The 24,947-nt window shown below is 48.4% G+C and overlaps 1 protein-coding gene across 4 annotated transcripts; it reads left to right on the top strand.

The window, feature by feature from the left end:
* Positions 1 to 890: 890 nt before the first annotated feature.
* STMN4 (stathmin 4) lies at positions 891 to 24,677 on the top strand. Of its 4 annotated transcripts, XM_043870551.1 has the most exons (8): positions 892 to 989; positions 16,341 to 16,419; positions 17,820 to 17,915; positions 18,588 to 18,668; positions 19,181 to 19,389; positions 20,304 to 20,495; positions 21,193 to 21,246; positions 24,086 to 24,677. In XM_043870551.1, the coding sequence occupies exons 2-7, from the start codon at positions 16,407 to 16,409 to the stop codon at positions 21,211 to 21,213; spliced, it is 612 nt and encodes a 203-aa protein (XP_043726486.1). In that variant the 5' UTR covers positions 892 to 989; positions 16,341 to 16,406; the 3' UTR covers positions 21,214 to 21,246; positions 24,086 to 24,677. The 4 variants fall into 4 exon arrangements, with proteins under 4 accessions (XP_043726487.1, XP_043726486.1, XP_043726485.1 ...); XM_043870550.1 differs by lacking the exon at positions 21,193 to 21,246; XM_043870553.1 differs by lacking the exon at positions 18,588 to 18,668.
* Positions 24,678 to 24,947: the final 270 nt, after the last annotated feature.

Genomic DNA, 24,947 nt, shown 5'->3' on the forward strand with positions numbered 1-24,947 from the left:
TGTCCCTGCCATGGGGTGTGGGGATGCAGGGCTCATCTGGGGAGGCTTTGGTGGGGAGCAGTGTTCTGTGCCCCTGACTGCCCCACTCTGCCACCTGCAGCCACCTGTGGTGTTGAGAAGGCTGCGTCCCGCACGCCCTACCCCTGAAGCCAGCATGGGTGGTCCGTCACCTCCCTGTGGGGCTCTGCCTCGTTTGGGAAACACCAGGGTGCTGATCACTCTCAGCATCAGTCATGTCTCTCTCCTTCTGGAAGGCACAGGTATGCGAGGTGGGCTGTGAGAAGGACCCACTGGTGCTGGCTAGGTGGCCACAGCAAATGTGTGGCCCACATGCCAGCCAGCTGGCAAGAAGGTGGCTCTGCTCTCCTAGGACCCCCATGTCGCTCCCACACCAGCTCCAGGGCCTGGGGTGCCGGCAGCCCCTCCTTGCCTTCTGACTCACTGTTCAAACCCACCAGCCCTTCTGAAAGAGCCGGAAACAGGCATGAAGCCCTCCAGGGAGCTATTTTTAGGGCTCATCTGTTCTTTTTGATTTCTCCTCTAGATTCTATATTCTCCCACCCCCAGATCAGAGAAAGCTAAAGATTCTGGAAATCATCAGTCCCTCTGTCCAGGTGCTCTTTCTTTGCTGGGCAGCTCAGTTTGCAAGCTGGGCCCTCACCCCCACCTTCCCGTACCACTCCTTCTCTCTTTCTTCATCCCCAACCTCACCCTCTGGTTCCCCAGCTCCAGAGGCAGTGCCGAAGGCAAGCTATTTGTCTGACATCATCTTCTACTCCCTGGTCTGCTAAGAGTTACTCACTCAGGCAATCCCTGTTCAGCCAGAGGAGACTGTCCAATTGCCAAGCAACCCACTGTCGGCCAATCACAGAGCTCGGAGGTGATGTCATGGTGAGAGCCGAGCAGTGGTGCTGATGTGGAGAGAAGCCCAGGGTACCACTAATTGAGGGAGTGAAGAAGGCGGCAGCTCGCTTCTAACTGGACTGCAGGTAAGGAGAAATGGGATGCAAATTATTTGAGGCTTTTCATACAAAAGAAAAGAAAAACAGCAGCTGCAGAGAGGAGAAGCGAGGAGTCTGGTATCTATTGTGTTGCCTTTTGGTTTCACTCAATTCAACTTTGCCAAATCCTGGGGGCAAAGGGGTGAGGCGAAAAGGATGGTGCTTGGCAGAAGGGCAAGGGTGGGCTCCAGGAGTTTCTTCTATTCTGGACCTCAGGGGACAGAGGATGGGTGGGAATCGTCAGAGCTTCTTACAGATCAGCCGTCCACAATGAGTTCTTTCTGCATAAAAATGTTTTGTTGCTGAGGGAGAAGGGTTTTATTCAGAGTCTGGCTTTCTCTGGATCATCTCTGGCCCCCCAGAGCACTTACAAACTGAAAGCAGACCTGTGGTTTACGTTTCCTTTCTCAGCCACAGCTCTTCTGTCTCCCTTGCCCATTGGCAGCCTCCTTTGCTTTCTCCTCCATCTGCACTGGGTTGCTTTTTCCTCTTGGTTCTAATAATACAATGAGCTCACCATCTCTTCTTGCCCCGCCCCGCCCCTGAGGTCAACCTGGTCCTACCTGGGCAGGGACAGATGGCTGTGAGGCTGCAATCTGCAGGAACCCACACCTGCCACACCCTGGTCTCTGCCTGTAGTCCCAGCCAGGGCGCAACACCCCCCAACCTCAGCGCTCAGCCCACTGCCTTCACCAGGAGTTTAGGCATTGTCCCCGCCTCATCCCGGGGACACAGGGTTTTGACAGCCAGCAGCCAGCTGTGTCCCTGCATGGCGTGCTGCCTTTGTTTTATTCCTCTTGGAAGGCATGGTCAGTTGTGGAGGAGTTTCATTATCCTGAAAAGGGCAGGACCCCCTAGGGCAGCAGAGAAATATACCAATAGTACCTGTCCAAATGCCTGGAGAAGGGACCCCAGAGGCTAGAATAGTGGGGAGGGGGGAAGGGGGGGCCAGCAGTGACCTGTGGGGTGGGTGGGAGGTTGAGGGTGGATGTGGGGGAATCTAGTCTCCCCCGAGGCTGAGGCTTCCTCAAGGGGGCAGAAGCGTCTCCCACAGGCAGGAGTCAGGGTGCCAGCGGGGGATGAGATCATCCTTCAGACTAAGGGATAATCCCAGTGCTGGAGCTGGCAGAAGGGAAAGGTCTGATCGGCAATCCAACCACCGCATGGAGGTAGGTTCGCCCGCCTGGAGACCCTGCCCCACCCTCCAGGGCCAGCCAGACCTGCGTTGCCTCAGCTCTCCCATGCCCCCACCTTGCCTCTGGGAAGACCTGTCATTTTCCCTGAAGCCCACTTATCATCGATAGGGCTGGAGCACCTGTCAGCAAGTCCCAGCCCATCTGGGATCCCTGGCTCCAACCAGGCTGCTCTGGGAACAGGTTTGAAGTGGGTAAGAATCCTCAACTGCTGGAGGATCTGCCGCAGAGCAAAGTAGAGAGTGAGTCCCCCATCATGGAGGCATCCAAGCCAAAGTCGGATGACCACCCAGCGGGGTAGCCATAGAGGAGATTTCTGCATTGTCTTGGAGATTGGTCTGGATCAGTGTTTTTCAAACTGCAGATTGAGACCTGTTTGTGGATTTTGAAATCAATTTTGTGGGTTGTGACTTGTTATTTTCTTTTTTTAGATAAAATGGGATAAAACAGAGTAGGAAAAAAGTAAAAATGCATCCCATGCAATAATGCTTTCCTATACCGTTTTTAGTTACATATTCTCAATTATCTTAAATATAAATATATTATTATGTTTATAAATATATTTAACAACATTCATAAGTAAATATGAATATACTTATGTTTATATTTCAATTATATATGTGTATGTATATACATGTACATAGATATAATCATATGTGTGTGTATATATATGTATATACATATATATGTCAGTATCATGGCATATCCATATTGGATCATAATATAAAATGTGGTTCTTTATTGTGGATTCCAGTAAGAAAAAGGATTGAGAAAAATTGGGCTAAATAACCTCTTACCATTTTTTCTAACTATAAGACTGTAAACCTGTAGATAACTCTTACTAGACTATGAAGTTCATTTAAAATTTTAAAAAATTATTGATTGTGGTAAAATACACATAACGTGAAATTTACCATTTTAGCCATTTTAAAGTGTTCAGCCAGTGATATGAAGTACTTTCACACTGTTGTGTAACCATCGCCACCATCTCCAGAACTTTTTTCATTTTTCCAAACTGAAACTCTATCCTCACTAAACAATAACTCCCCATTCTTTCCACCCCACCCCTGGCAGCTCCCCTTGTACTTTCATTAATGTGACTCTGAGTACGCTAGGTCCCCCATCAAAGTGGAATCCTGCAGTAGTTATCTTTTTATGACTGGCTCATTTCGCTTGGCAGAGTGTCTTCAAGGTTCATCCATGTTGTAGACTGTTAGCTTCCTACAAGAAGAGCTGTTTTGTTCATTAGTGCCCCAGGTACGAAATAAGTGCCCAAACTCCAAGTGTTGTTTTAAGTGGAATACTATATCTCTTTAGGGAGAGACAGTTCTAAATGACCCATCAAAGACAGAGAAGTCTGGTGTAATATGGTCCCCTCTGAGCAGACTATGGAACAGACATACTATGCTGATGGGTAGTGGGAGTGTCTTTTATTTCTGGCTTCATATTTAGATTTCACTGTGGTTCAATCATAGACATTCCTAGGGGCAAGTGAGGTTAGCTGTCTTCTCTTGTCCAATTAGGTTGTTTTAACCACACTTTCCCTGTGGGACAGATGCGAGCTGACTGGCAAGATTTAAAATAGAGCAGTAAAGACATAAGCTGAGATCCAGAGAGCGAGGTCCTGGAACAGAAAAGAGAGACAATGGCAAAGAAGGAGCATAAGAGAGAGGTAGAGAGAAAGTGCCTACATGAAACCAACCACATAGAAGGGGAAGATTCAGATCTTCGGGGTTCTTGGTTTTAAATCATTGAATATTTTTTAAAAAATCAAGATCAGAAACAAAGAAAGGCTTCATTTTTCCTGAATCCCTAAGCTCCTCTCTCCAGATCCCCTTGATATTTTTATATTATTTCCCGCTTACCTGGAGACTATTGTTTGGAGATACAGAGATACAGAATTCCCAGAGATATTGAAATCCTGAGTAGGTGGACATTTTGGAGGGTAGGGTGGGGAGGAGAAGAGAAATTTGGAGGAAAATTCTAAAACAAGCCATCTGTGATGGCTTGTAGGGAACAAACTTTTATAATGCCCTGTAGGGAACCAAACTCTCTCCCCCCCCATCTCACCTCCCCCTTTTTTGACTTGGGAAATAAACATGCATCATATATAACTTAATTTGCTTTTAAAATTAGAACTTGCTGTATTTAGAGATGTGGTAGTCTTGGAAAAAGGTTACTTTTTGTCCTTTTCTTTGGCGGAAGAGTGAGAACCAAAAAAAAAAAAAAATCTTCCTTGACATTTTAAAAAGCATTTTTGAGATTCGTACATTTTCAGTCCCATGAGGAAGACAGGGAGACACACAGATAAAGGTATTGGGTTGGCCAAAAAGTTTGTGCGGCTTTTTCCATCACACTTGGCTAAAAATCCGAATAAACTTTTTGGCCAACACAATACACCACGCTTGTGTCCCGATACACACCGATGCTGCTTCCCCAGTTGAGCTCACTGGTTTTTTCTATCATTGCAGACTGACCGTTGTGTGTCCACCCTTTTAGGGTCCTGCTTTTAGCGGTGGGTGGTGGGCAGAAGCCAGACTGAACAGATCAGAAGAGGCAGGAATCTGGGGATGGTGGCCTAATTTATGATGGGGCACAGGTGACCTGAGAGCTCAGAGAACCAAGTAGTGAGTGCGAATCCTGAGAAAGGCGCTAAGCGCAGACTCTCTGTTCAAAGACCCGGCGGGGTGCAGCGTTCCAGTGGGTCATTTGGGTATTGGGGCCCCGAAATCCAGACCGGGTAGAGAGCATGGTTCAGACTGAGTGTGTGTGAACAGGTGGACTGACTATCTGCTGACTGCACAAACCAACGGGGCTGTTGATCCCACAGTAGGTCTGTCCGTTTCCTACACCTACCACCAAACCAGATAGACAAGGACTCAACAAGGACTCCATGAACCCCTCCTGGAAAAGAATTACTCCAGCATAGTCTAGATAATCAAGGAGTTTTATCACATTAAAGGACTCAACTACAAAAAAGGTGGGGTATTGATAATGACCACCAAGAAAGAAAATGCTAGAATTTAGAGTCATTGTCTAATTATAATCAACGTGCTCAGAAAGCTGAATGCAAATGTTAAACATCTGGAGGCCAGGGAATATATATATATATATATATATATATATATATATAATTCATCATTGTATTTCTCCTTACTACCTCGCCTTGTGCTTATAGTAAATATTTCTCCAAAAGTATTTGTTGAATGAATAATGTAAGAAATAAATCAATAATGATACTCTAGAACTGAAAATCCAAGTCACTATGACAAAAATCAGGTTTGTAGGGAAAGGAAGTAAAAGTGTGCTAAAGCTCTTATCTCCTAGAGAAAATCATTAGATACTGTTCTATTCTTCATGTAATGAAATTACATGCATTCTTCATTTTATTGCGCTTCACAGATATGGCAGTTTTTACAGACTGAATGTTTGTGGCGACCCTATGTTGTCAGATGATGGATAACCATCATTTTTTAACAATAAAGTATCTTTTAGACAAAACACTATAGTACATTTAGTAGACTCTAGTATAGATAAACATACCTTTTATACCTACCAGAGAACCAAAAAATTCATCTGACTTGTTTTATTGCAACATTTGCTTTATCGTGGTGGTCTTGAACTGAACCTGCTATGTCTCCAAAGGTCTGCCTGTAGACATACATGACTTTAACTTCAAGAAAAAATCAAGATGTAAAACTTACAAAGCATCGGAGAAGAATGAAAGAACAAAGAAACAGGAGTAATATTGCAAAAGAGAAGAGTCTCCCTCTCGTGTAGTTACATGTGGGGCCAGAAACCAGGCTCTGCCCCTCCGACTTAGTCTTGGGAACAACACTGGACCTCTTGGGTCCTCTGTCTTCTTATCTGAACATAGATGGTTCACACCAGAAATGCTGAAAGATCTCCAGGGCTCCTCCCATTTATGGCCACAGAACTTGACCCCTGGAAGTGTTCACAAATCTATTGCTTGTTCTCTGCTGACAATGAACACTATTTAATTGATTGCACTTGGTAGGTCATGTGTGTATGTTTTAACAGTGACTTCCTGAGGCAATGCCTAATGCAAAAGAGGGCTCAGTGTGGAGACTAGGGTCCTTGTGGTTGGGAGGGAGAGTTGGGACAGGCAAGCTCTTGTGTGCCCTTCAAACACATGCCCCAGGCAATCATTCATCTTCCTTACATTTATACTTGGCCTTGAGTCTCAGGAAGTACCATGGAACTATGATGTTGGGTTGACCAAAAAGTTCATTCAGCACTGTCCATAACATCTTACGGGAAAATCTGAATGAACCTTTTGGCCAACCCAATATAAGAAGGCTTTGATAAATCCCATCTTTATGGGATCCCATAAATCCCATCTTTATGATTTTTGACTTATATGACTTTAGGCAAATCAAGCCACCTTCCTGAATTGATTGTCTGTAAAGTGGGTTTAATAGTATCTACTGGATAGAATTTAGGGAGAATGAAAGGATAAAAGTGATGATAACTATGTAAAAAAAACAGAAAACTAGAAGGAAATACCAATAGCAAAGAGTAGCAAAATGACAGAGATTTGTTTCCTTTTCTCTGTCACACAGATCTTCTGAAATACATTAGGTATGTTTGTAATTAAAACATCATCAGTAAAAGGAATAAATATATATACACACACTCCCCCACACACGGAAGTGCCTGGCAAGCCGTAAAGCACCATGAAGCATTCCTGTCGTGACCAGGAGTAAGGTGACAGGGGCTGGCTCTGTGGTGATGCTTCCAAAGGCTCTGACCCCAGGATGTGACACAGAGCTGGCTCCCAGATCCTTGTTCTCCATCCAGCAACCCTTCACGGAAGCCCATGATCCGGACTTGTGTGTGTGTTTCTATGCTTTAAAAATTTTTTTATTGGATTATAGTTGCTTTACAATGTTGTGTTAGTTTCTGCTATATAGCAAACGGAGTCAGCTATGCATGTGTCCACACATCCCCTCTTTTCTGGATTTCCTTCCCATGCAGGTCCCCATAGAGCGCTGGGTAGAGTTCCCTAAGTACACAGCAGGCTCTCACTAGTTATCTATTTCATACATAGTACAAGAGTGTCTATGTGTCAGTTCCTCCATGTGCCTGATTCATACGTCTAGTGTGTGGATTCTCCTGTATCTATCGAATGGAAAATAAAACTAGCCCCCAAAGCACCATCACTGTGGATTATTTGGGGCTGTTTTCCAGACTTCATTTTCCTCCTCTGGCTTGCCAACAACAAGGACGGGCCCCTCAGACTTAGGCCATCGGAGCTCTGCATTTGCCAGCAGGTGATGTCTCCTTATTTCCTAGAAGCACTCTTTCTAGGAAATGAAGCTGTATTTCTCAGCCTGCTAGAGACAGTTTGGAGGTTATTCTTGGCCAGGGCTCCCACCATTTCTTCCCCTTGGAGCCTCAGAAGCAGACCTAAGCAGGTGCTGATCAGACACTCATCAGTTCCCAAAATCACTTAAAATCACAGGTTGCACATACACGGACAGGCAGGGCCCACTGAACCACACCAAGGACTTGAGCATCCAGGGATTTTGGTATCCGCAGGTATCCTGGAACAGACTCCCCCATGGATCCGGGGGAGTGACTATATTCTGCCTTGTCTAGTGTCCCTCTGCAAGTCTCAACCGTCCGTTCTTGGCCCATACCCTAACACCTACTCTTCTCCCTTTATAACATGGTCCTTATTACTGCCAGAGACTTGCCCAAGGCTAGCAGAAACTTCCAGAGACTCTAAATTCCCACCCAGGGGACCCATTCATTTTTTTCCTTATTGAAAACCCTGTGGTTATTTTAGGACCTGGCTGAGGGCTTGGCATGGAATTAAATATTCAACAAATATTGTGGAAAGAATGAAAACCACAGTCATGAAAAAATAACTTATCTCTTCTTTTAAAGAAAACCCAAATGAGACACATGACTGCCAATCAGAGCCTTTGGATCAACATGAAATAACCAGGTTTACTGTACAGACATGATATGATTCCATGACATTTAGGCAGCTCATGCAGTGTATTTCAGGTAAATGTTATAATTTCAACAGGACTTTAAAAAATACTGGTAATTGGCACAAATCAAAAGAGCCAGTTTCCTCTATTGCTTGTGGTTAAACGGCCTGGGTCAGAACTCAGAGCTTCCACAGCATGATTCTATGAGTTCTTTTACTGTCTCTGAACATTCTTGCCAGGAACCACTCTATTCAAACCATTTGGATGCACATTAGCTTTTTTCCTCTCGAAAATAGTCTACAGGGGATTTGATACATCCTGATGGCATTTTCTGGGCAGAACTTGCAATGACAAATAAAATGCTTGTTCACTCGGGTCATGTGGATGGTCAAAGATGCCTCCAGAGGTCAGGCATGCACCCAGTAAATGGCCACATGGCATCTGAGAGCTGGATACTCTTCTCTATTGGCTCTTGGCTATTGATTGCTTTATAGAAAGCCTGAGGGTACGAGTCACCATTTCTGGTCTTGTAAAAAAGTCCTTCAGCATCCCTATCACCATCAGTGGCTCTGGTGGACCCCCCAAGTTTCCCCCCCACCACCTGTGGGATGTTCCTGTTGTGTGGGAGGAGAGAGGGAAAATCACTGACTCTGGAATTCAGAGATTTGGTTCCACCTCTGCCACCAACTCAGTGTGACATCTAGAAACCCAGTCCCTAGGGAGGAACACACTGGCGTTATGGAAGGGACAATCGTTGGTTGTGTGGGATCGTTGTGTGCCATGAAGGACATTTAGACTACCTGGTGTCACACGGATGCCGTTAGCACCTCCAGTCAAACAGTCCTCCAAAAGTCACATTTGTTTCCCAGGAGTGAGGTTGCCCCTAGTTGAGAATCCCTAGCTAGTGATGGCCAGTTCTTCCTTCCTTGACATTTTCATGTTCTGGGGAGAACTGGAGGCTCTGATCTCTTCACTTTGATTTTTTCCTCCCACCAAGAGATCCCTCCTCTGTCCACAGCCTTGATTCTAGACCTTCATGGTTGGCTGCCCTACCCCCAACCAAGATTTCCTCATTCTGTGTCTTCTGATGACCTGGACCTCAGCTCGGTGGGATTACCGCTGACTGATTAGTTTCACCAACTATGCTAATGGTTCAATCCATCAACAAAAATGCTTGCTTTTCCATACACAGACTCTTAGATGCTGGAGCTGGATTAAGAGGAGGGACCAGTTTGCAAATGGGAAAACAGTGCTGCATGGGATGCAAATAGTCCAGGGTTTAACTCATTTAGGCAGGCCCTAATCACTTTGTGCCTCGTCTCAGCTTCCAGTCTTCTTCTCCTAATCTTTTCCCCAAGCTGGTGCTGCCCAGATGAATCTTTTTGCACTAGCAATATAATCTAAAGACAGAGACGTGTTTTAGACGGAAAATTCCAGCTTTGCCCCTTACTACCGGTAGGACTTTGTGTAATTAACCTGACTCCGTTGAGCTCCAATTTCCTGATTATAAAAGGACCTCAGAAGATAAAATTGAGATAATGCCTATGATTTTTCTGGTACCAAGGAGGTGCCCAAGAAGTGGTATCTATTATTATTGCAATGATCCTCAGCATCACCATTTTCCCTCTTTGTTTGTATTCAAAGGATGCCAGTGACTTCCTACTGAATAGAAGATAAAGTACCTTTCCCTGGTCTGGAGATCTCTGATCTTCCTATTCCTATTCTAGCAACTGGTCCCAATGCATCCTGCATGCAGCCCAGAGGGCCCTCTCTGTTTCACCTGTAAACCCAGTCCACACACCCAGCACACAGGCAAGTTCCAGAGCCACTGCAAGACTAGCAGCACGGCAGAATCCACATTGCATGGTAACCCCATCACCCGCTCTCCTTTGCCACCTGAAGTGTGAATCCTCTCGCCACTGGCTAAGCTTGATCAGTACCTGCCAGCACAGGGGCTGGGCTGCCCAGGGAGGCCCTGCCTCTCCAGGACCCAGTCTGCACCCATCAGAGATGTGTGGAACTGTGCCCCAGGGGATGGGGCGGGGAGGCGGGGCCGGTTGGGAGGCTGTGGTCCTGAACTCTGGCTCTGGTTCCGTGGTTATCGGCTGAGTGATTGAGACATGTTCCCACTCTGTTGCTGGGAGCTTCTAATGCTGGATATGGTCAGTTTCCTGGTCTTCCTTAGGGGCAACCCAAGGCCTGGAATTGGCCTCTGCCTTAATAGAAAACATGCAGGGATACTCTGGTAGGGCCAGAGCTGAGCCTCAGCAAGGGTTTTTGCCAGATGATGTTCTGATATCTGGTGTCTTGGATAGACTCTCCCACTGATGGGCCTGACCTGTTAGCCTTATCCCCTACTCTGGCCGCTATGGTCTGTTAAACTTCACCTGCCTTCCTGAATTCTGAGCATTCTGTCCTCCCCGACCTTGGCAATAACACCCGTTATTGCCCCTCTCTGGTAGTCCCTGGATAGGCCTGGTGGCCCCTCTCCATTGCAGGTATTCTGCGGTGACTCGACAACCCGACCCACACTGCCAAGCCGTTTGACAGACTCTGCAGCACTGGGACAAGCTTGCAGGGCCCTGGGCTCTAGACTAGGGCTGGTCTGTGGCCCCTGCGTCCATGGGATGCATCCAGGAGAACGGCCTGGGAGGTTGGTGTTTAAGATGGGAGAACAGAGGACTGAGAGCTGCTTCAGAAGGCCTGAAGGTCAGGGGTTAGCATAACCATATCTTTCTAGCTGTGAGTGTCCAATCTGGGTGTCACCCACAAGAAACCTGGAGTCCTCAGGTAGCAAGGCTGAGTGCTGGGGAGGGGATGGGACCGGCCCACCACCCACATTGATGCCATAGGTTAATTAGGACTGCAGTCAGGCTCCCTGCTGTGGCCACCACCACCCAGGGATTCAGGACCACTTTGCATTGTTGGGCCCTTCCAGAAGAATCTTCCCCCACCCCCATATCCTTTCTTAGAATGTTCTTTTGAGTCTTGAGTGCTGTAGATGTTTTGTGACTATTGGCATGAGGATTTATAAGGGTACCATATACCTCAGGTACTCATGCACAGATTACCTTTTTTTTTTTTTCGGTTGAGCTCCAAGACATTTGGGATCTTAGTTCCCCAAGCAGGGATCAAACCCATGACCCCTCCATTGGGAACCCAGAATCTTAACCAGTGGATCACCAGGGAAGTCCCAGAGATTATCCTGAGAACCAAATCAGACCATATAAAAATACTGGTAGCTTAGATACAATGAACGAATGAATCATGGATTTGAATGAATCCTGGCCCTGTTGCTTATCAAGTATATTACATTGCTTGGGCTACTGTAACAAATGATCACAAACTTAGCAGCTGAACACAACAAAAATTCAATCTCGTGCAGTTCTGGTGTCCAGAAGTTCAGAAATGAAGATGTCAACAGGGTCTTACCCCTCCCAGAGACTTGGGGGAGGGTTCCCCCTGCCTCTTCCAGTTTCCAGTGCTCCAGGCCTTGCTTGGCTTGTGGCAGCATCACTCCAGCCTGTCTCCACCTATCCAAGGTCTTCTCTCTGTGCATCTCTCCCCTGCATTTTTCTTATAAGGGCGCTTGTACCACCTGGACAGACAGAATGATCTCATCTTGAGATCCAACTTACTTAAATGTGCAAAGAAGTCACATTCCCAAACTGCAAGGGTTAGGATGTGGACAGGTTAGGTTCGAGGACACCACTCCACGCCCTACACTGAGTGACCTTGGTAATGCCATTTAGCCTCTCTGAGCTGCAATTCACACCTCTTTAAGACAGGGGTAGTAAGTCCTATGATGAAAATCAAAGTGAAAGCACTTGTCACATAGTAGATGCTCTATAAATACACATGGTTAATGATGCAGATTTCAACCCTGTGAAACTGAGAGCTCACAGCTGCAAATGTCATGGCCACGAATACCTCTGCTCATCTTTTAAAAAAATTTCTTTTGTTTTATTCACACTGCATAGCCTGTGGAATCTTGGTTCCCCTACCAGGGATAGAACAAACCCTTGTCCCTTGCATTGAAATCACAGAATCTTTGACCACTGGACTGCTGGGGAAGTCCCCTCTGCCCATCTCTAGGAGGTCTCCTCTTCCCTGCCCTGTCTTCCTTCTCTGCCTATCTGACTTGTACTTGATTCCTCCTGCAATTAAAACTCCTTGCATAATATCTTTCATTGATGTATAGAGAGCACCTAGTACATAGTCTTCATTAAATCATATCCTGAGGCTAGACTGCCTTTACCTGAGTCCCCAGGACAATGGAGGAAACAGTAGTTAGCATTCAGTCCTTCCACTGGCTATAAGAGATGAGCTTATAAGTCAGAAGACTTGCACCAGCTCTACACCAACTAGCTGTGTATACTTAGCTAAGAATCTTAACATCTCTGAGCCCCAAGTTCTTCACCTAAAAGTGAAGCTGACAATGCCTGTCTTATCAATCCAGCCTAGCCTCCTGCAAAGATCAACTGGGATAATGTAGGCAACCAGGACTGTAATCAGTCACGTGCTCCACGAGTGTAGGGTCTTAATGATCATTTTCAGCTCCAGCCAAGGGACGTGGTCCCTGACTCCAGGTAGCCACACTCACAGAAAAAGCCTGATCTCCTTCTTCCTCAGGGTGTTGTACTTACTCTGCCTCCTCTTTCCTATTTGAACCCCCACTTTTAAAAACAAGTATTTATTTTTCTATTGAATTTTTTGTTTTGGCCTTGCCCCGTGGCATGTGGGATCTTAACCAGGGATGGAACCTGCCTGCCCTGCCCCCTGCAGTGGAAGCTCAGAGTCTTAACCAGCGGACCACCCTCACTTCTGATCCATTACCCAGGTTGAGGTCTGAGGCTGTGCCCTCTCCTGCCAAGGTCTCACTCCCCCTGCCAGTCGCCCCATCAAGCAGCCTGGTCATGAGTGGGAGATGGTGTGGAACGGAGCTCATGACCAGAGCAGTTGTTTCTGGGCACTCTGCCCACATCTCTGCTCGGGGACTCAGTGGTGCTGCCAGGGTCAACTTGACTCCGAGGACAGAGGCCTATTGTGTTGCATCGGGAGGGGCCCTGGTGGGGACCTCTGGCTCCAAAGCACAAGGAGAACACAGAGGCGCTGAGGGAGCCATTCAAGTCTGGTTGACCTGGTTTCAAATCTCTGCACTTTCGCTTTCTAGCTGAGTGACCCTGAGCAAGTTACACAAACGCTCTGAGCCTCCATTTCCTCATGTGCAGACGGGGACGGCAGTCCTTACCTGTAGGTGTGTGATATTTGGTAGTGAGCTTGATGTAAAAGGCAGAGGAAAGGAAACTAATATTTATGAAATGCTCCCTTTTGCTGGATGCTTTTCTCATTTCATTTGGACAACTCTGTACAGAATTAAGATGGGGAGAACAAGGTTAGACGTGTGACGTGACTAGTGACTGCTACAAGAGAGACGAAGCCTGTGTCTGCCCCCACACTCGTCCAGCCCTAAAGCCTGGGTGGAGCCTCTTGTTCCCATCCACTCCCCTGCCCATCTCCAGTCAGTACTGATCCTGATCCCAGAAGGAAAATACCCCAGTAAGCAAAGAAAGGCATTCTAAGTCGGTTTCAGAGTCCCTTTCCCTCCTGGGGTGGCAGGCAGTGAGCTCATGTCACCTTCTGCTGGCACAGTGACCACTGAGGATGGCTGGGTTTGTCAGGGTTCTCCAGAGACACAGACCAGTAGGCTACATATAGAAAGAGATGTATCATGAAGGATTGACTCATGCACTTATGGAGGCCGAAAGGTGTTGCTATCAGCTATCTGCAAGTTGGAGGCCTGGGAAGGCCGGTGGTATAATCCTGCATGCGTGAGTGCTTAATCGCTTCAGTCATTTCTGATTCTTTGCAACTCCACTGACTACAGCCCACCAGGCTACTCTGTCCTTGGGATTCTCCAGGCAAGAATACTGGAGAGGATTGCTGTGCCCTCCTCCAGGGATCTTCCCGACCCAGGGATCAAACCCACATCTCTTATGTCTCCCTCATTGGCAGGTGGGTTCTTTACCACTAGTGCCATAAAGGAAACCCTGAGTAATCCTAGTGCAAGTCTAAAGGCCAAAGAACCAGGAGCTCCCATGCCTGAGGGCAGGAGAAGATGGATGACCTAGCTCAAGCAAAGAAAATCCTCCCTTTCTCCACTGTTGTGTTCTACTCTGGCCCTCAATGAATTGGGTGATGCCCACCCAAACTGGGGAGGACCATCTTCTTTACTCAGTCTCTTGACTCAACGCTCATCTCTTCCAGAGACACCCTCACAGACACACCCAAGGATGTTGTTTGCCAGCCATCTGGCCATCTCTCTTAGCCCAGTCAAGCGGACACAAGAATGAACTATCACAGCAACCAAGGATCGAGTGGTGTCCATGATGGTGGCTCACTGCTGGTTGTTCCTCACGCCAGCAGATAGAAGGTTTCAGTAGATCCTATTGCCTCCTATCTGTCCTCCAGACACGCTCCAGTCTGTTTCCTTCCTGCCTCTCTTGTTTCACCTCCTCCTTCACACTTCCTGGCCCAGCATCAATCAGCCTGGGACCCCCATAGCTTTCTCACTCTGATTCTCCCTTTTATTAAAAAAAAAAAATGTATTCATTTGTTTGGCTATGCCGGATTCCAGCTGCGGCATGCAGGATCTTCAGTTGCATCATGTGGGACCTAGTTCCCTGACCAGAGATAGAACCCGGGCTCCCTGCACTGGGATCGCAGAAGTCTTAACCACTGGACCACCAGGGACGTCTCCCTCACCCCGACTCTGGCATGTGCTGTTCCCCCAGAAGAACGTCCTGCTTAGTTTTGACTCATCATTTAAGATGCAGTACTGGTGCTGCTAACACCAGGGGTCCTTTCTGGCTCCCCAGACCTCATGCAGAGTCTAAAGCCCATCTCTGTGGTCCTGCAGTAATCCCCAATGCTGATTTCCATCTCTGCATGAATCACGTGATGATCACATTAATATTCAGTATTTGTCTCTTTTCATAGTCTAGGACTGTCTTAAAGGGGGTCAAGCAGGGCTTAGGACAGTGGTTCTGGAGATGAGCAAAAGAGAGTGAGGGGGCAACTGAAGAGGTATTTTGTTGGGTTTTTCTTTAGGTTTTCAAAAAAAATTATTTTGTTTTATTATGACATCGTAGAATAACTATACTCTTAATATTCTTTTTTAAAAACTGGAGTATATTTGCTTTACAATGTTGTGTTGATTTCTGCTGTGCAACAGAGTGATTCAACTTTATGTAGACATATATCCCCTACCTCTTGGACCTCCCCCCACGCCCACCCCATCCCACCCCTCTAGGTCATCACAGAGCACCAGGCTGCGCTCCCTGCTTTATATAGTACGTTCCCACTATCTATCTGTTTTACACATGGTTAATGAATATATGTACATATGTATATATACATATATGTCAATTCTAATCTCCCAGTTCATCCCACCCCACCTCTCCCCGCCTGTGTCCACATGTCCATTCCCTATATCACATGTCCCTTCCCTCCATCTGCATCTCTATTCCTGCCCTTCAATAGATTCATCTGTACCATCTTTCTAGATTCCACATACACACTTAAATACACGATATTTGCTTTTCTCTTTCTGACTTACTTCACTCTGTATGACAGACTCTAGGTCCATCAATGTCTTTACAAATGACCCAGTTTCATTCCTTTTTACAGCTGATATTCCATTGCATATATATGTACCACCCTGAAGAGGTATTTTGACATCTTCTGTCCACTGTCAGATGGTCTGGACAGGAAGGTCTGGGGTGAGTGTAAGAGAAATTCAGGGCACAGAGTTATTTTGTGAATATGTCCCAGGTGATTCTGACTTAGGGCTGCTCCCTCACCTCAACCTTTGCATTGGACCAGGCCACTGAGCTGCACAAGGAGACAGATGAACATCTACCGATACATTCAGTTTGGGGAAAGCCATGTCTGAGGCTCGAGGGGTCTTGAGATTGGGAAGTCAATGATGAAGCTCTTATTGTGCTTGGCAACTGAACTTGACTGGGTGATGTGGAAGAGGTGGCCTGGTGTTCAGGGAAGGGAAATTCAGCCTGGAGGAGGGGGACAGATGATCCTGAAATTTCCTCCCTGGTTGTAAAAAGACCTTCCTCATGCGAATAAGCTGTCAGCTAAAATGCTCTTATTTTTTGGATTTGTGACAGTATCCTGAGCTGGGAGCAGACTTACCTTGACTTTCACTAGGACTCAGCTCTCATATTCCAGAAAACATGACCCTTGCTGGTAAGTACAAAACCCCACTTATGTTACGGGGTCTCTCTGGACACACATGTTTGTACTCGTGTACAACATGTGTACAGAGACCCTCACAGCACAGGGTCTCTCTGGACACATGTGTTTGTACTTACATGTGCCCAGAGAAGATAAAAGGCTGACAGGAAATGCACCTGAGGGGTAGAGACGATCTCTAGGTGGTGGGTGGGATCATAGCTGAGCTTTTCTTCCTTTCACTCATCAGAGTGTGTTTTTTGTTTTCTACAATGGCTATGTAACATTTTTGCAGTTAATCCTGCTTTCAATTTGTAAAAGGAAATGAGGGGTGAGTTGTGGCAGTGGGGGTGGGGAAGGGACTGGCAGGAGCACACACCAGGGCTTGGAGGAGTTGGGTTGGACTGGACTCAACATATCAGCTCTAGGGACTTCCCTGGTGGTTCAGTGGTTAGGACTCCGTGCTTCCACTGCTGAGGGCCCGGGTTCGAGCCCTTGTTGGGGAACTAAGATCCTCTAAGCCGAGTGGTGTGGAAAAAAAAATCAGCTCTAAACATGACCTCCTGGTTTCCAAACCCTCTCCAGACACACAGTGACCAGATGGGGGTGGGGGTATTTGTCCAGCCCTCATGGAGGGACATCAGCCCTTTTGGCTTTGACCACTGCATTGGGATGATCAGGGAAGGCTCACAGCCTAACCTTGTCACCCAGGGAAGGACAGGATCACAGGAATGGTGGTGGCCTTCTTTGCCCTCATAGAACTACTGCCACATGCCTTGAGAATGGAGTGTGTGTTGTCTCTATCCTAGAGTGAAAGGAATGGAATATCCTGGGCTCATGGGGGGAAATAGAGAGGGAGGTCCAGCGTGCACACTGGGGTGAAGGCACTGGTGCTTGGGGTCCATGTTGTTGCTGTTTAGCCGCTCCATCGTGTCCAACTCTTTACGACCCCCACAGACTGGAGCCCGCCAGGCTCCTCTGTCCATGGGATTTCCCAGGCAAGAATACTGAAGCTGGTTGCCATTTTCTTCTCCAGGGGATTTTCCCTGACCCAGGGATCAAACGTGCGTCTCCTGCAAGTCTCCTGCATTCTTTATCACTGAGACCTGGGAAGCCGTTGGGGTCCACACCTGCGGGCATTTCTTGCGTTCAGTATCTCAAAGGGAGATGATGCACTGGAGAGAGGATAGGGTCCTCTGGGAGCTCTGGCAGGCTCAGGTTCTCATAGGTGGGCGGAAGTGGGTCCAAATCACACACAGGGATTCTTAAAGAGAGCTGCTTAGGGCAGAAAGGGCTATGTCACCGTGCAAGGGTCTGGGTGGTTTGGGTGCCTCTGTGGAGCCTGGTGACCCCTGGGGTCTGGTTTCTGAGTCTAGAAAGGGGGTTGCCCTCTTCACCTGTCCATGTTTCCACAGCCTACAAGGAGAAGATGAAGGAGCTCCCACTGGTGTCCTTGTTCTGCTCCTGCTTCCTGGCCGACCCCCTGAATAAGTCATCCTATAAATACGAAGGTACATGAGGGCCACCCTTGGGGGACTGAAGACAGAGGCTTCCGGTAGCTTGTCTCCAGGAGCCCAGCATACTCACCCTAGTTTCCTGAGATTCCGCCCCACGTCACATTTTCTTTCCCAGAGCCAGGAAAGTCACTGCAGCTGATTCTGGGGGGTCTACATGCAACGTGATGGTGGGAGTGGGGCGGCGACCTGGGGGACCAGACAGCATCTGAGGGTCTGAGTCAGACCCTCTCAGAGTGCCGTTGATCTCGGCTTTTGTTCACCTGTGTGACAAGCAAATGTGGTGGAAGATGCAGAGGCCAAGGAGACAGAGAGTCTGCCCTCAGGGACACCTAGCCTAGAAGAGGGACAGTCATGTGTTAATCACCAGACACCCTGGCCCATTGTCTCTTTAGTGAAGGGTCGAGAATGCTCTGAGCAAGTCCAGAGGTGGGAAGGGACTTTGGCTATCCGAGGAGTTTCTGGGATGGCCGTGTTGCCCGAGCCCCGTGACAGGTCCCAGGATACGGATAAGGAATGCTGACTGGCCATGTCCTGATTGAGGGGGTTGGTGGTTGGGGAAGCCAGGTCACCTCTTAATTTCCTGGGGCTTAAAAGGAAGGTACGGGTTTGGTCTGGAAATGAGAGATGGAAATGCTCGGGTCACCTGAGATTGTTTTTTCTGTTTAGGCTGGTGTGGGAGACAGTGTAGGAGAAAAGATGAGAGCCAGCGGAGAGACAGTGCTGACTGGAGAGAAAGAAGAGAGCAGGGTAGGAGGGGGCGGGGGGAGAGGTCCGCAGGCCGAGCGTCAGAGCTGTAGTGGGGTGAGGAGTGGACGGGCGGGGGTTGCTGACTGCCTCCACGGGCACCAGTTTGAAAGTGAAAGTGTTAGTCGCTCAGTTGTGTTCAACTCTGCGACCCCACGGCTGTAGTCCATAAGGCTCCTCTGTCCATGGAATTTCCCAGGCAAGCCAGTTTGAGCAAGAGCCCAGCTAAGGGGGGACCCTTGTGGCAGAAGCAAAACAAAGGCAGTTGCTACAGCCATGATTAGAAATCCCCTGTCCTGGGGCTCCTGTTCTTGGAGCCAGAGACCCTCCCGTGGCTGCCCACTCCAGCCCCATCAGAGCCCAGCGCGCTTGGGTGCCATGTTCAGGACAGACCCAGAACCCTGGCCTTTGGTCAGCCTTGGGGACCCTGGCCCTCCCTCATATGTATGCATGCTATAGGCGGGCCTGTATGGTCTTCAAGGAAGGGTGAGCAGCCCCTTTTCTGTTCTCTGCAGCAGACACCGTGGACCTGAACTGGTGCGTCATTTCCGACATGGAAGTCATCGAGCTGAATAAATGCACCTCTGGACAGTCCTTTGAAGTCATCCTGAAGCCACCCTCCTTCGATGGGGTGCCTGAGTTCAATGCCTCCCTCCCCAGACGGCGAGACCCATCGCTGGAAGAAATCCAGAAGAAACTGGAAGCAGCTGAGGAGCGGAGGAAGGTAAGTGGCTGTCATTTTCTTCCCTGTCAGGGCGTGATGGGGAGGAAGATGAAGAAGACAGGAGGTGGCTCTGAGCTGGAGTCGGGTCACCACCAACCTCTAGATATGAAGGCTGCATCTCCAGATACCAGGAAGGGAATGAGACACTATGAAGAGAAGCAAAGATGTGAAAGCCCCAGGTGTTTAGGAGCTTGCTTAGGGGAAGAAGATGCTATATTATATGCCTCCAAGAGGTGACCTTAGAGTGACCTGGGCCAACACTAAGGATTTAAGGAAAGGCTGGAAAATTAAGGAAAGGGATCCTTAACTGGGGGAGGGGGAAGAAGGTCATGGCATGGTATATTGGGTTGGTCACAAAGCTTATCTGGGTTTTTGGTTAGTGCTTACAGCAAACCCAGGAGAATTTTTTGGCCAACCCGATGCTTTCACCCTTTGGTGTGCCTTCCTTTCTTTCTATGGATTCTTATGTCCCAACTCTGATGCTGTTTCTGTGTAAGCTTTCCTTCATCTTTGAAGCTGAAAATGATGATCACCCTTGAATTCCTATAGCACTTCATTTCTGCCTCTCAAGGCATATGTCACAAGCTAGCCTGGGTTAGAGTTATTTATGTATGATTTGTCTCTACTAGACTTTTTTTCTTTCCCAAGTTGCTAGAATAGTGCCTGCTACAGTACTGTATCTGATCACTTTTTTTGTGAATGAATGAATGGATGGATAGATGGATGAATGATGGCAATGAGAAAAAGAGGATGAGAGCCCAGTGGGAGAACCCAAGAAGCATCCTTGCTTCCTGCCAACAGGCCAGGGGCCGAGGCTCAGGGAGGTGTGCACTCTGGGTGTGCAGCCCTTAAGTTATGATGATAACTGGCTTGCTCACCTGCAAGGGCCTCCTTTTCCCTTCATGCTCCCACAGTACCAGGAAGCAGAGCTCCTGAAGCACCTGGCAGAGAAGCGAGAACATGAGCGGGAGGTGATCCAAAAAGCCATCGAGGAAAACAACAACTTCATCAAGATGGCAAAGGAAAAACTGGCCCAGAAGATGGAATCCAATAAGGAGAACCGGGAGGCCCACCTTGCCGCCATGTTGGAACGGCTGCAAGAGAAGGTAAGAGGTCTCGGATTGGAGAGGAGACTCCTAGGATTCGCTCTTCCTTCCACGGCAAGTACAATGGACATGCCTATCATTCCAGGGAGCAAGCAGCCTCAGGCAGGAGTGGCCACGTTTCTGTTAGGTTAGATCCTTAGAGAGTTCCAAGGGAGTACTTGGGAGGTGGCAGGCAAGAACCGTAAACTGAGCCAAGAACCATGAACCAATGAACCAAAAACCATGAATTCCTTGGGGGGATGAATTGCCCAGCTACACAATTGAAATTTCTCAGTGTCTGAGGGAGATTAGACCTCTTATCTTCCAGAGGAAGCCTGCTGAATGCTTTTGTACATTCCTGGCTTCATCCTTAAATGCCCTGATTTGATTTAATGAAAGATGCTGATTTGAGCTCTTGGCTTGAGGCCAAGGGCATGACCAGCTGAGCTGCCCACCGAGCAAGAAACACGATCCTCTCCAAACCTCTTGATGTGGGCTGAGTGAGTCACCGGTCTCTCCAATATTCTGCCTTTTGTCAATAAACCTAACGATGTCACCTGAATATGAGAAACGTGAGAGACTGGGGTTGGTCCCACGTGTCAGCAGCAGCACAGCCCATCCTGCTGAGAACGCGCTGGCCTCGTTTCCTGAGTCCCAAGGCTGCCCCAGTTTCTCCTGCGGCTCCTGGGAGAGCTCCAGCTCTGTGTTTTATTTCCAGGCGCCGCCTGCTGCGCGGTGACTCCCGGGACCCGATCGGTGGCCTCATCCCATGGTGAGCAGCGTGGTCTCCGCTCCTTCCTGCCCATCCACCTAGAGGCTCAGGCCGTTGGCACAGCTACTAGAAAGATCTGGTTTCTTCACAGGGGATCTGGATGTTGTGTAGGCCCTGCAGCTGGCCAGCATGTGGCAACCCCCATCCACTTTCTTTCTCCATCCTTTGGGGGGCAACAAGCCTTCCATAAGTATCAGATGGGAGGGGAGTGTTCTGGGTCTGATTTCAGGCTTCCTCAGTTATTGAGAGAAGGGTAGGAACAAACTTTTGCAGGAAAAAGAAATCAGGGATTGGGACAGGATGTGGCCTGGGCAGTCAGGCTAAACCTAAGAAAAATACTGAGGATAAAGCCATGATATGCGATTTGAAAGACTGCAAAACACTTTTATTTCATCATACCCCTATCCTCACAATGCAATGAACAGGACAGGCATTATCTTTTTTTACCAGTAAGAATCCATGTCAGAGGAAGCTCCAATGACTTGCCCAGCGTCACATAGCCACTAAGCAATGGAGCTGGGAACAGAACCGTGTTCTTTGACTGTGAGTCTAGGTGGCTCTTCCTTTGCTTGTTTCAGGGAGACCAGACCACAAGCATCTTGCCAGCCTTTTGTCAGACAGGGAGCTGCTTGCAGGCCCAGGAAAGGGAGTCCAGGAACCTAGGGATCCGTCCAGAGAGCGGATATAGGGAATAGAGAGAGGTTCTGAACTAGAGAGACTGGGAAAGTCCAAGGTCTGGAGGAAGAGCTGTGTGGGTGAGATAAGTCTCAAATGAGCATGATGTCAGAGCAGATGTTTGGGTGGGCCTCACTCCTCTGGGTTCTTGACCCCTCTTCACCTTTGCTCACCGATGAAGACAGGAGGTAGGATGAGATAGGTGTGTGGTGTCTGCTCTGCTAGGCACCTATAACAATGCCTCTGCATCAGTACTTGTGTGAGTCCCCAAGGGTCAGCACCAGACTTACCTGCTGTAAAGTTGAAAACTACAGGTACCTGGACCCTAACCCCAGACCCACCAATCCTGGCTCACTAGGGATGGTGCCTGAGGACCTCAGCAGTTTTTTTTCATATTAAATTTTTTTCTTAGAGTCTAATTGCTTTACAAAGTTGTATTAATTTCTGCTGTATAGCAAAATGAATCAGCTGCATGAACACATACGACCTGTCCCTCTTGAGCCTTCCTCCCGCCTCCCCTCCATCTCACTCCTCTGGGTCATCACAGGGCACTGAGCTGAGCTCCCTGTGTGATGCAGCAGCTTCTCACTAGCCATCTATCTTACACATGGTAGTGTACATATGTCAATGCTACTGTCCCAGTTCATCCCACCCTCCACTCCACCCTCCCCTGTGTCCATGTAGGGCCTCAGTTTAATAAGCTTCGAAGATCATGCTGATACGTGGCAAGGTTGAGAACCACTGCCCTAGATGTACCATTCCCCATGCTTTCTCCAGGGCCATGGAAAGTTCTAGGGTCTCTCCAGGGACAGATCTGTAGTCTAAGGTGCCTCCTGGGACCTTGGGCTGCCTCAGTGGGTCTCCCCCAGGCTGATTCATACCTGGATGTGAATGGATAGAAGGCTCTGGCAAAGACACGCTTTACTAAGCATCTATTATGGGCCTGGTGTCAGATGAGGAACTGGGAGATACTGATACAAAGAGGAAAAGGCATGCTCCCTGCCCACAAGGAGGACCCAGATGTCTTCACCATGAGCAAGGATGGAAGGTAGACCGTGAAAAGCCCTAGAGGTGAACCCCAAGATCACAGAATTCTAGAGGTAAAAGAACCTCCTCTCCATTTGTTGTTTAGTGGCTAAATCACATCTGATTCTTTGTGACCCCACAGACTGTAGCCTGCCAAGCTCCTCTGTCTGTGGAATTTTCCAGGCAAGAATACCGGTAGCCGTTTCTTCCTCCAGGGGATCTTCCCGACCCAGGGATTGAAACCAGGTCTCCCGCATTACAGGCGGATTCTTTACCACTGAGCCACAGTGATGTCTGTGACCCTACCTGAGTCTGATCAGTGAAGTGAGTTGGTCAAGGTCACACAGCTGATGGGCCTTTGAAGTCAGAGCCCATTGTCTGGTTTGATGATGCTCAGAAACAAAGGGAGCTTCCCTGGTGGCTCAGACGGTAAAGAATCTGCCTGCAATGCAGGAGACCAGGGTTCAATCCCTGGGTTGGGAAGGTCCCCTGGAGAAGGGAATGGCAACCCACTCCAGTGTTCCTGCCTGAGAATTCATGGACAGGGGAGCCTGGCAGGGAAACAAAGAGTTGGACACACTGAGTGACTAACACTCACTTTCAAGAAACAAAAGAAGATTCTCTATCACACTTTGTGGAGCTGGACATTTTCCAAAATCCTTTATTTGATTTATGCTTTACAAGCCCTCGTCTTTCATCCAGGGGCTTAAGACAACCTTCACTAAAGAGGTGGATGGGAAACACAAGGGCAGTCCAGTTGCCTCTGTGTAGGGGCCACCTGCAGTGAGTTCTCCTGAGCTACTCCTGATATTAGGTCAAGGAGTGTAATCAGCCCCTAGACGGCCAGGTGAGGGTGGCAGAGGCTGGTGGTGCCTGCCAGGTGGGTCGCCCAGGGAAGCTGTTCCCAGATAACGAGCATCCTGGGGCCAGAGGCACCAGGAAGCTCCCTCACCCATCTCCTGCCAGGCTCACCTGCCTCCTCTGGTCCCTTCTCAAGATGCCTTTGCAGACCCTGCGTGTCTCTTCCTGTGGTGGCCAGAGGTGACCACACTGTTTGCTTCGGCCCTCCAGCCCCTCCATCTCCCTTTATCCCGGGGTAGTCGGTGTGACCCGACCTTTTCTCTCCCTTCCCTCTCAGGACAAGCACGCGGAGGAGGTGCGGAAAAACAAGGAGCTGAAGGAAGAGGCCTCGAGGTAAAGCCCAGAGGCAAAGAAGTTTCCAGAACGGCCAGACAGCTCCAGCAGCTCCGCAGTTCCGGAGGCAGCCTGGCCCATCGCTGACTGCTCTCCCAGCACCGGGGTTTGGGGGGAGGGGGGTGGCCAGGGGCGTTTGCTCTGCTTTTGGTGTTTGTACATGTAAAGAATTGACCAGTGAAGCCATCCTATTTGTTTCAGGGGAACAACGATGGGGTGGGAGAGGGGAGCGAAGAAGAGAGGTGGGGAAAGAGAGATGGAGAAGGGCTCGTGGACATTGCAACCCAGCCCAGGTCAAATCCTAGGCTTTTCTTCACAGTGAGCATCCGGGCACCGCCTTGAAGGAAGTTAACAACAGGCAGTAGAATTCCCAGCAAAGGGCCGAGTCCTGGGTGGAACTAGGGCTGCAGGGCATGGCCGGAGACGCCAGCAGCGAGTGGGGGGCCCTGTGACGGGGGGATGAGGTGTGAGTGTGTGTGCGTGTGTTCATCATTATCTTTTGATCATCATGACCAACAATGAAACATTTCCTCCAAGTCTCCAGTTCTTTATTTCCTGAATTTGTCCTTTGTGTAATTTATAGAATGTTCTTGAATTTGGTTTCCCCCCATCAGGGGCCGGATGCCCCCTTATTTCTTAGTTTGACCATCAGAGCATCTGCGGTGCTGGGTGAGGATGGTTGAGACATGCCATTCTTTGGCATTTGATTTTTCTTCTTCAGTTTTACCTGCCTCTCCCCTCGCCTTTCCTGGGCTGTCCCGTGTTGTATTGAGTGCACTGAATTCATAAAATGAATCTTCCTTTGC

Source organism: Cervus elaphus, chromosome 16 (assembly GCF_910594005.1).
Source record: "Cervus elaphus chromosome 16, mCerEla1.1, whole genome shotgun sequence".
Classification (NCBI taxonomy): Eukaryota; Metazoa; Chordata; class Mammalia; order Artiodactyla; family Cervidae; genus Cervus; species Cervus elaphus.

Bases quoted from the DNA above. Each gene is read 5' to 3' on its own strand.
- STMN4 (XM_043870550.1), top strand. The intron at 18,669-19,180 runs GTAGGAGGGGGC...TGTTCTCTGCAG, and splicing joins GAGAGAAAGAAGAGAGCAGG to CAGACACCGTGGACCTGAAC. The intron at 19,390-20,303 runs GTAAGTGGCTGT...ATGCTCCCACAG, and splicing joins CAGCTGAGGAGCGGAGGAAG to TACCAGGAAGCAGAGCTCCT.